At 33.8% G+C, this 11,939-nt stretch overlaps 1 protein-coding gene across 1 annotated transcript; it reads right to left on the bottom strand.

Annotated features, from left to right (window-relative positions):
* Positions 1 to 72: 72 nt before the first annotated feature.
* Positions 73 to 11,584, bottom strand: ddx27 (DEAD (Asp-Glu-Ala-Asp) box polypeptide 27). Its single transcript, XM_065272469.2, has 21 exons — positions 11,391 to 11,584; positions 10,795 to 10,944; positions 10,473 to 10,532; positions 10,192 to 10,378; positions 9,551 to 9,600; positions 9,383 to 9,466; positions 8,544 to 8,649; positions 8,227 to 8,400; positions 7,969 to 8,119; positions 7,785 to 7,884; positions 7,457 to 7,598; positions 7,222 to 7,375; positions 7,062 to 7,143; positions 3,418 to 3,595; positions 3,228 to 3,334; positions 3,055 to 3,151; positions 2,691 to 2,782; positions 2,443 to 2,563; positions 2,262 to 2,358; positions 2,104 to 2,175; positions 73 to 525 (listed from the first exon to the last, which is right to left on the bottom strand). Exons 1-21 carry the CDS (start codon positions 11,472 to 11,474, stop codon positions 510 to 512), a joined length of 2,304 nt encoding a protein of 767 aa, XP_065128541.1. The 5' UTR covers positions 11,475 to 11,584; the 3' UTR covers positions 73 to 509.
* Between the last annotated feature and the right edge of the window lie 355 nt (positions 11,585 to 11,939).

Genomic DNA, 11,939 nt, shown 5'->3' with positions numbered 1-11,939 from the left:
ATTTCATGCCATGACTTTTAAATCCCAAAAGTGTATCATAATGTTTAAATTCCACCTGACATTTAGACAGTCTGTATGAATGTATATATTTATTTCACTGCAAATGTACATTTACATTGATATTTTACATACAAAATGGATAGCTTTTGTCTAATGTCCCTGTGTGACTTTCACACCATGCGTTTAATCTTCATTATTTTGAGTCTCTCTGAAGTTCAAGGACAGATAACAGGCAGAGTTATTTTTCCTGAAACAAAACATTGCAATTCCTTCTTCGTGTAGTGAAGAGGTTGCTTTAGTTTTCTGATGTTACATTTAGTTTTCTCGTAAAACGAGACTTTTCACTTCAGTATGTTCTGTATTGATAAATTAATTTCAATGAATACATAACATTTCTGATAAATCAACTTCAAAAAACTACTGTAAAGACGGTAGCAGGGTTTCGTAGGATTTTATTTGAATGGTTTATAAAAGCTGTAATCAGGGGGCAGATGACATCGGTCAACGCTTCACTTTCTTCTGAACCTGAAAAGATGAACAAATAACTTTAAAAACAAACAGGCAAGAAACAATTGTTTATCTAAGAGAAACTGAACACATGTAAACATTTAATAGCCTCGGTTTTTCAACGCCACTTCAACTTTGTTTAGTGGACAAACTTACTACACAAGTTTCCCACTATGTTACCAAAAATTTAAGATTCTGAGGAAAATCTCATTTTGTTTTATTTGCTCTGTTCAGCTCAGTGGTGTAGTCTACGTGATACGCAGGTATACGCCGTATACCCACTAGAAATTGTCAAGGATTTCCGTATACCCACTAAAAATAGCGCGAGGATGCGTAACAGCATGGTTTTGTGACATTTTTAAAATTTAGTCATAATATAGATGTGAAGCATTGACCATTAGCATGCTACACTTGCTACTTTAGCGGGTTGAAATACATATTAGGCTATATACTTCATGCCGAACTGCGCGATCCGATCGGCGTATGAATTTCTATGAATTCAGATTACTATAGTGACGCGAAAGTAACTGGGGAGCAGACTGGCGAGTGACAGCAAAGTACCGCGAGAGAGACTCCAGTTATCACATGGAAAAATCTGCTTTGACTCGCTCTCGCGGTACTTTGACATCACAAAGAGGTCTGCTTAGCGTCAAATGAAGTCGAACCTGCAGTGTAGCTGCTCACGCGACACTGTAAACAAACAGTCCAGAGAAGTGAACGAGTGCTGCAACATAAACTCCATAGAGTTTACAACGCACATGTGAGTAAACAACATTTAAATCATCAGTCCAGTTTATTACTTTATCTGGAGGTAAGGCTCCAAATGCAATAAAATAAGCCCGTGATTATACCCTGATGGTTTTTAGCTGCCTTCAGTTCCTCTGCATGTTTGCTTGTGCTTCACAGTGTTAAACTTCCCTTCTCTGTGTTCATTTATATATCTACGTTCAAGATGTATATGATCTTAAACTTCTGTTTGGTTTGGGTGTCTAATATTAGGCTACATGATGGTCTTGTAATAATAATTATGTATATGCCATTTATTTTCATTTTTAGACAATGCTTATATTATATGCAAAAATAAGCTTTTATATCAATGACTATGCAAATTAGAGTTAATTCATGGTCATCTTAAATGTGTATTAATTAAAAACATTTACACCATTAAATTACACATGGTAATGTTATTAATAGTTGTCAGATAATAGCTATTGAAAGAATTGAATATTTTTTCTCCTTTAATGCATGTGTTAGCCACAGATTGAAGATTTATTTAATTTTAATTAACAGTTAAATAACTTTTGTCCCCGAGTTAGATGTTGATTAACACTAAACCAGTCTAAAAATCAGTCCAGTTTCCCCAGCTGTAAACCCATTGGCTGTTAAAGTCTTTTTTTCTTATAAACTGACATGTTGATAACACATTCAAGCATAAGGGTGAGAGGGAAAAATCACAGTATACTCACTACAAAAATCTAGACTACACCACTGGTTCAGCTTTATGTTAAAACAGAGGATTAAACCTTAAACTACAAAAGAAACTCAAGTAGTTTTGGCTTTGCGTTGCACAATATCACTTAGACTCATAAATCTTACTTGGATTTGGATTTGAAGCGTCCTCCCTTCTTGTTTGAAATGCCGAGTCTCTTTCTGTCCTCAAACGAAGGTCTAGATAAAGTAAATCACAATCATTAATCTCTGAGACGACAACACAAACCTGCTCAAATTCACTAGATGATAGAAATGAGACGAACCCGGCTCTGTACTGCTTCAGTGCCTTCTTGCTCGTGTTTGTGAGCTCTTTGTCAAACACAGACTTCTTCCCAGATTTGCTGTTGTTTTGTTTCACATCTACAAATGAAACATGACAAAGATTAATGAAAAACACAACTTTACAAAACTAAAGACGGGCACATTCGTTGGGTAAAATCTGACCTTTCTTAACCGGTTCAGCTTCAGGAACGGCTCTCGCTCGCTTCGGTTTGCGGTCACGTTTAGCTGCACGTTCGGCGTACATCTGAGATTTCAAGATCTCAAACTGAGCTCGTTCTTCTCCCTGGGGCACACAAAGTTAAAACATTTTATAATTATGAATGATTTATTTTGTCATTTATGACTAAATGTACAAATCGTACAGCATTTCTGATCATGTGAGATTTGCGTTACTGAGTAAACGGTCATACCGTCAGCACTTTCTTCTTGTTCTCTTTAAGGAACTGAGCTCGTTTCTTCTTTCCTCTCAATGCCAGATCAAAGTCCTGCAGAGCTTTCGACACTGTCAAACAAAAACATTGAACGTGATGTCATCATATAATTACTAAAGCAACATCATTTAAGAAATATTTGATCAAGAAATGTTAAATAATTTAAATTTTTCCTTCCACTTAAATATCACACATTCCCAAAAATTCCCTGATTTTCCAAGCTTTCCGTATCTGACTGAATCCTGCTGTACCAACTTCACAGACATGCGGTCAAAGTAGTCAACCAATCAGAATCAAGACTTGCAATGCTGGCTTCGTGTCACACCCAATAAAGGGAACTCACTTCGATCTTTCTTTCTCTCCTCATGCGTTTGAAACCACGTCCTGGGAGCTTGTTTTTCATCTGGCGTCTGGGTTAATTTCCTCTGAGCGGAGCTGATCTGAACACAGATGGACGTGGTGATTATTAAGAAACAATCAGGTTTCTGACATATATAACATATCCTAAAGTCATACTTGTGCTTCTGATCGTGTCATTTCTTTCTCCTCCTTCTCTAACCGCAACACTGCGTACACGTCCTTCTCCAGCTTCTCAATCAGATCACGAAACTTCAAAATCACCTCTGTATAGTTTACACAAACACACAGTTTATTAAACACGACAGACATGACCCTGTTAAAGAGACACACTTTAAAAGAGACAAACCTTGAGGAAGCACTCGAGCTTTCACAGGAGTTTTGGCTTTCTTTACAATCTCTTTAAGCATCTTTCGCTCCGTCTCGCCTACCAGTGACACCGACCGGCCCACATTGCCCGCGCGAGCCGTTCGGCCCACCCTGTGCACGTAATGTTTCACTGTGTTGGGCATTGTGAAATTTATTACCTACAAACACATCATACAGACATTCATGTTTAGTTAGACCAAAAACATACATAGACAGAAAGAATATGAAGAATATAGTTCGACTAGGGTTGCAAAGGGGGTTGGAATATTTTAGGGTTGAAAATATTCCAAATTGGAACTTAATGGGAATTTATGGGAATTATTTGGAAATGTATATAAACTATACCATGTACAAACATAAATAAACATTTTGTTTGGTCATACGCAGACATGCATGCAAGGTTTTGCAAATTTTGGGGTGTACGTAGCATTACGCTCATCAAGCCTGGATTTATTTTAATCGGATAAATGCAGGCTTGATGAGCATAAGAGACTTCTGTTAAAAACATTAAAAATAGTAATGTTAGGTGGTTTTAGGGTACTTTCTTTAAATGATCTTGCCTAAATTAAATCTATGCATTAAATCTGGTTTTAAATCTATGCATTAAATCTGTTTTTAAATCTTTGCATTAAATCTGTTTTTAAAACTTTGCATTAAATCTGGTTAAAAAAATCTATGCATTAAATCTGTTTTTAAATATTTGCATTAAATCTGGTTTAAAATCGTTGCATTGAATTTGGTTTAAATCTTTGCATTAAATCTGGTTTTAAGTCTTTGCATTAAATCTGGTTAAAAAAATACATGCATTAAATCTGTTTTTAAATATATGCATTAAATCTGTTTTTAAAAATTTGCATTAAATCTGGTTAAAAAAAATCTATGCATTAAATCTGTTTTTAAATATTTGCATTAAATCTGGTTTAAAATTGTTGCATTGAATTTGGTTTAAATCTTTGCATTAAATCTGGTTTTAAGTCTTTGCATTAAATCTGGTTTAAAATATATATGCATTAAATCTGTTTTTAAATATTTGCATTGAATTTGGTTTAAAATCGTTGCATTGAATTTGGTTTAAATCTTTGCATTAAATTTGGTTTAAAATCTATGCATTAAATTTGGTTTGAAAATCTATGCATTAAATCTGTTTTAAAATCTTTGCATTAAATCTGGTTTTAAATCTTTGCATTAAATCTGTTTTTAAATCTTTGCATTAAATCTGGTTAAAAAAATCTATGCATTCAATCTGGTTAAAAAAAATCTATGCATTCAATCTGGTTAAAAAAATCTATGCATTAAATCTGGTTAAAAAAATCTATGCATTAAATCTGGTTAAAAAAATCTATGCATTAAATCTGGTTTTTAAATCTTTGCATTAAATCTGTTTTTAAATCTTTGCATTAAATCTGTTTTTAAATCTTTGCATTAAATCTGTTTTTAAATCTTTGCATTAAATCTGTTTTTAAATCTTTGCATTAAATCTGTTTTTAAATCTTTGCATTAAATCTGGTTTAAAATCTTTCCATTAAATCTGGTTTAAAATCTTTGCATTAAATCTGGTTTAAAATCTTTGCATTAAATCTGGTTTAAAATCTTTGCATTAAATCTGGTTTTAAAATCTTTGCATTAAATCTGGTTTAAAATCTTTGCATTAAATCTGGTTTTAAAATCTTTGCATTAAATCTGGTTTAAAATCTTTGCATTAAATCTGGTTTAAAATCTTTGCATTAAATCTGGTTTAAAATCTTTGCATTAAATCTGGTTTAAAATCTTTGCATTAAATCTGGTTTAAAATCTTTGCATTAAATCTGGTTTAAAATCTTTGCATTAAATCTGGTTTTAAAATCTTTGCATTAAATCTGGTTTAAAATCTTTGCATTAAATCTGGTTTAAAATCTTTGCATTAAATCTGGTTTAAAATCTTTGCATTAAATCTGGTTTAAAATCTTTGCATTAAATCTGGTTTAAAATCTTTGCATTAAATCTGTTTTTAAAATCTTTGCATTAAATCTGTTTTTAAAATCTTTGCATTAAATCTGTTTTTAAATCTTTGCATTAAATCTGTTTTTAAATCTTTGCATTAAATCTGTTTTTAAATCTTTGCATTAAATCTGCTTTTAAATCTTTGCATTTAATCTGGTTTAAATATTTGCATGAAATCTGGTTTAAAATCTTTGCATTAAATCTGTTTTTAAATCTATGCATTAAATCTGTTTTAAAATCTTTGCATTAAATCTGGTTTTAAATCTTTGCATTAAATCTGTTTTTAAATCTTTGCATTAAATCTGGTTAAAAAAATCTATGCATTCAATCTGGTTAAAAAAAATCTATGCATTCAATCTGGTTAAAAAAATCTATGCATTAAATCTGGTTAAAAAAATCTATGCATTAAATCTGGTTAAAAAAATCTATGCATTAAATCTGGTTTTTAAATCTTTGCATTAAATCTGTTTTTAAATCTTTGCATTAAATCTGTTTTTAAATCTTTGCATTAAATCTGTTTTTAAATCTTTGCATTAAATCTGTTTTTAAATCTTTGCATTAAATCTGTTTTTAAATCTTTGCATTAAATCTGGTTTAAAATCTTTCCATTAAATCTGGTTTAAAATCTTTGCATTAAATCTGGTTTAAAATCTTTGCATTAAATCTGGTTTAAAATCTTTGCATTAAATCTGGTTTTAAAATCTTTGCATTAAATCTGGTTTAAAATCTTTGCATTAAATCTGGTTTTAAAATCTTTGCATTAAATCTGGTTTAAAATCTTTGCATTAAATCTGGTTTAAAATCTTTGCATTAAATCTGGTTTAAAATCTTTGCATTAAATCTGGTTTAAAATCTTTGCATTAAATCTGGTTTAAAATCTTTGCATTAAATCTGGTTTAAAATCTTTGCATTAAATCTGGTTTTAAAATCTTTGCATTAAATCTGGTTTAAAATCTTTGCATTAAATCTGGTTTAAAATCTTTGCATTAAATCTGGTTTAAAATCTTTGCATTAAATCTGGTTTAAAATCTTTGCATTAAATCTGGTTTAAAATCTTTGCATTAAATCTGTTTTTAAAATCTTTGCATTAAATCTGTTTTTAAAATCTTTGCATTAAATCTGTTTTTAAATCTTTGCATTAAATCTGTTTTTAAATCTTTGCATTAAATCTGTTTTTAAATCTTTGCATTAAATCTGCTTTTAAATCTTTGCATTTAATCTGGTTTAAATATTTGCATGAAATCTGGTTTAAAATCTTTGCATTAAATCTGTTTTTAAATCTTTGCATTAAATCTGGTTTAAAATCTTTGCATTAAATCCGTTTTTAAATCTTTACATTAAATCTGTTTAATCCTTTTTTAAATCTTTGCATTAAATCCATTTTTAAATATTTGCATTAAATCTGTTTCTAAATCTTTGCATTAAATCTGTTTTTAAATCTTTACATTAAATCCGTTTTTAAATATTTGCATTAAATCTGTTTTTAAATCTTTGCATTAAATTCGTTTTTAAATCTTTGCATTAAATCTGTTTTTAAATCTTTTCAAATTCACAGTTTATTCCCATTAATTCCAATATATTCAGTTTCCAACCTTAAAAATGTCCAGAATTTTGCAAGCCTAGATAGAATTGATCTAAACTTACAGTTTTTACACCATCTATATCCAGACCTCGAGCGGCAACGTCTGTGGCAACCAAAATATCAATCTGTTCATCTTTAAACCGCCTGAAACAAACAAACATTTTTGTTTAAATCCAGCAGAACACAAAGACACCGTGATCCACTTATCAAAATGAAACACACCTCAGACTCTCCAATCTCTGTGTCTGTGACAGGTCTCCATGAAGCTCTCCGACCTTTAACCCCATCAGACCCAACAGAATGTGCATACGATGAGCTTGTTTCTTAGTCTGTGTGAAGACCATCACATGGTCCTGAAACGTTCTGGTTAGGAGAGCTGATGATACACGACAACACGTCAGGGTTTTATTCACAAATGTATATTTGATTATTAAAGGAAGTAGAATAACTTCAGTACCTGCTACAATGGCCTCTCTATCTCCTTCTCTCGCCGGTCTGATCCTGACAAACTCCTGTCTGAGGTACGGCGCCACATCTGTGTTACTGTTTACGAAGATCCTCACGGGCTGTTTTAATGACACCGAGGCCAAATCTTTCACCTGAAAGACAAAATATTCACAGATACAGAAATGTCCAGGCTCTAGAGAGAAACAGCTTGAATAACTAGTTATGTGCAGCAGTCTTTAACTAGTTCATCTTTAAATGATGTATTTTCCTCCAGTAAACAATTACCCATTTCATAACATCACGTATCTTTACAAAATACACACTACTGACATCATTACCTCTTCACTCATGGTGGCTGAAAAAAGCATAGTTTGCCTCTGGTATGAACACATCCTGATGATCTCCTTCATCTGCTCTTCAAAGTACTCGTCCAGCATCCTGAAAGAAAAAGAGAAACGGAGAGTTTAAGTGGTCAAGTCTTCAGGAAGTGATGTCACAGTTTCACGGCAAAGCCTCTCGCACCTATCAGCCTCGTCCAGGATGAGGATTTCGATCTGGCTCAGCTCGAAGGACGGCGTGTTGTGCAGATGGTCGATCAATCGTCCGGGCGTAGCGATCAGAACGTCAGGCCCCGCCCTCAGCGCCGCCTCCTGAGACTTCAAGTCCAACCCACCTGACAGGAACAACAAAATAAGATGTACAGCAGTCCTAACACAATACGCTGGATTCGCATGAGACTCCAAATCAGGGAGGGAGAAATAAAAACATGGCAACACTTACCGACAGCCAGACATGTGCTGATGTTGGTGAACTGTGCCAGCTGACGGGCCACTGTGTGCACCTGGATGCCCAGCTCTCTGGTTGGCACTAAAACCAGCACACGGGTCACCTGAGTCTCTCTCGGCTTGTAGATCAGACGCTCCAGTACTGGCAACATAAACGCTGCCGTTTTACCTGTGACACACCAGAGAGAGAGAGAAATCCAAAATGATATCACATCAGCGGTTATATTGACAGGATTTACAACATTAATAAACCTGTGTGTTATTGTGCCTCAGTCTCAAATCAATAAACACAGATATCAGTTTGATTCTCACCTGTGCCGGTGGCCGCACACGCACAGATGTCTTTTCCCATCAATCCAACAGGAACACAGGCCTTCTGGATAGGTGTGGGCTGTTTAAATCCCATCGTTGTGATAGCCTGAAGAAACAGAAGAAAAACACAGTCAAACTTAGTATGGGAGAGCGGGAACAAAGTAACGCTTTTTGGCTTTGGCTCTATCATTCAACAAATATTTAAGTTAGATGATCCTTCATTTAACCATCCGTCTGTTATGCAGCAATGCATAGAAATAGATTTAAGACAAAAAAATATTAATTTTATGTTATTTCCTCTGATATTGAATTAACAGTTATCATTTTGATGAATAGTATTTACATTGTTTTCATTTCATTATCATTGTATACCTGAGGCTGTGTGACAACTAACCCCGCTGTGTAAAAACGTTTTCAATCCCAGCTATCACTTACTAGGAGTTGTTGACGTGTTTCTGTTATGTTTTAAGTAACAAGACAGTGATTAAAATAATATAAGGTTGGATTTGGTGACTTACACACCCAACTCAGAAATAAAAAAACACAAGATGAAGAAATTTACTTAAACACTCTTTGTTCAATATCTTAACCAAAACACATCAAAACTTTTCACAAATTCATAAGAGATCTTTTGACAGTAAGAGAAACAGATTGCTTGGCGCTGTAGAAATATGTAAAGTCTTACAATTAACCCCGCGTTAGTTTGTGCCCCGTTCATGTCTAGACCACATATACAGTTTCAATATTGAGATGCAAATGACATATCTTTATCCATATTTCAAGATCACACAGATTTAGTGAATAAATGAAGACAGACTGTGATGTATTGATGTGTTCACCTTCAGTAAAGGTCTGGAAAGATTCATGTCCTGAAAAGTGAGATTCTCATCATAATGAGATGCATCTTCAAAGAACGCTTCAGCCTGGAAGAGCATTCAACAACATTACTAAACATTACAAATTATACCAAATATAGTGAGAGAATTTAATATTGATGTCACACTTACTGTTTCTGCATCTTTCCTTTTGCCTTTCTTCTGTTTTTCTCTCAAAGTGTCTAGAAAGAGAGAGAGCGAGAGAGAGTCAGAGAGCTAATAAATCAAATACACCATATTCAATGACAAATAGGGCAGAGGACTGGCAAGGGCCTTTCAATACGATACATGGCCCGTGATGCGATGTATCACGATACGGTACAATATGTTGCATGTTGTGCTACATTGCAATACCTTTTATTATTTCATATCAACAATGCAAAAAATAGAGCAAACTCTTTTTTTTTTTTCTTTTTTTAAGCCAAAGTGCTTCCACACGTTGACTTTGAAAGCAGCATGTGTTTTTAAATTTTCTGCCATTTTCTCACTCCCGCTAACTTCTGAGACATTGGCCAAATGGCCGTTTATGATAGACAACTGGACAGCGACAACTACAGCAGTGGAGGTTGTTTGATGCACACAGAGGGATTTGATGGGTTTTTAAAAATATTGATAGTAGAGATTGAAATATCGATATACTGTTGTGAAAAAATGTATCACGATAGTTAACTGTATCTATATTTTTGCACAGCCCTAATGATAAACCATAAATACTGCAGTGTATTAAATTGATTAAAAACACATTTTATTCATTAAACGCTGTTAAAACATACCTGCTTTTTTAAGGACCTCTTCATCACCTGATGAGAACTCATCTTCCTCCTCCTCAACATCATTCTCATCTTCATCAATGTCATTATTTTCATCTTCTTCATCGTCATCGTCCTCCTCTCCCTCTTCATCATCTCCTTCTTTAGAAGCTACAGCTTCTGTTTTCTTGTTGTCTTTCTGATTTTTCTCCTACACACACATAAGTGGTAATATTATGTACTGTACATGCAGAATTGCAGATGGAATCATATTACCTATAATAATAAATTACACATGATCCTACCTCAATTTTGCGTTTTTTCCGCACTTTCTCAATCTTTTCATCCAGTGTAGTGGGAGCTTTCTTAAAAAACAAAACAGAAAAAGTGAAAGGTTAACAACTTTAACATCCAGGATCAACAACTGTTAATGAATCATGGGTTAAAACCACACTACCTCGTCATTCATTAAACAATTCACCCCAAAAACTTTTGCCCTTCATATATAACGGCGATGATGTTAAAGGTTTTTTCCATTTGCAATGTAGTGAATAAAGTCTTTTTTGGAGCTCAAATGTGTGTCTCTGTGATATGAGGCATATTTTAATAAAGACATTTGATCCTCACCCTCTTCTTGAGCTGAGCCATAACATCTGCCATAGCCCAGTCATCACTGTAAAGTCCATCTCTCTCTCCAAACTCAAAGTCAACAGAGAAATCTCCTGTCGCTCGGCCCTTCAGTGCTCGCTTTTCTTTACTCAACACGATCGGCTCATCCTGGAAATCAAGAAAATGCATTCATTTGTATCTGATATGGTGACAAACATGCGTATATAATATAAAACCATGCCTGATGACAGTACCACATGATAGTAGTTATACCATGGTACTCTTTTATTATCAGTTTTACATTTGGCATTTATTATTTCATACCCCATATCAGAATCAAAATTAGGTTTATTCACCAAAACACACATGCAACAATACATTTGTTGTGATTTTTACAGGAGCTATGGTACATAACTGTGTACATATAATATGACAAGGTAAGAAGTAGGAAAAATAATAATAATATCACTATAAAGAATATTACTATGGTAAGTTATGTGACCAGAAACCAGTAACTATTCACCCAAAATGAATGTCTAAAAACATGCTAACTTAGTGGTGCAGATGTTTAGTAAGTTAATTTATTATGTGGATGTGGAAGTATTAAAACTTACAGCTTCATTATCAGACGCTGAGTCTGACTCCTCTGGTACGTCATCATTATCATCAATAGTTCTGATCAGATCATCCGAAAACATTTTGTGGCGAAATGTAATCTTACAGTGTTATAAACATAAAAACATTACCACACGAGCATATAAACACGTGTGAAGCGGAGCTTGCGGAACTACGTCATCGGTAACGCAGCTCATGCTCGACGGCTGAAGCGTGAACACCGCCATCTAGAGGTGAGGAGAAAAACACCGCCAACTTCTCATCAACATTCTGCGCATTAAAATAAATACAAACACACATCTATGAAATATTTATATTAAACTAGCCATCTTAGGAAATCTATAGGACTTTATTTTAGATGTAGGCAGATATCTGAAGAGATGTCCTGCACTACTCACACAACTTAAAATAATGCGAAGCATACAAAGCTAAGTTTTCTCTCTGTGTCTATGTTAACTTTGCAAAACAATCATGCTAGATATACACTTAATAAAACATGAAGCTATTTAAACTTGCAGAGGATCTGAAACAAAATAAATCAATGACGT

Source organism: Paramisgurnus dabryanus, chromosome 7 (assembly GCF_030506205.2).
Source record: "Paramisgurnus dabryanus chromosome 7, PD_genome_1.1, whole genome shotgun sequence".
Lineage (NCBI taxonomy): Eukaryota > Metazoa > Chordata > Actinopteri > Cypriniformes > Cobitidae > Paramisgurnus > Paramisgurnus dabryanus.
The sequence above is the reverse complement of the archived record's forward strand: the minus strand, read 5'-3'. Positions and strand labels throughout refer to the sequence as shown.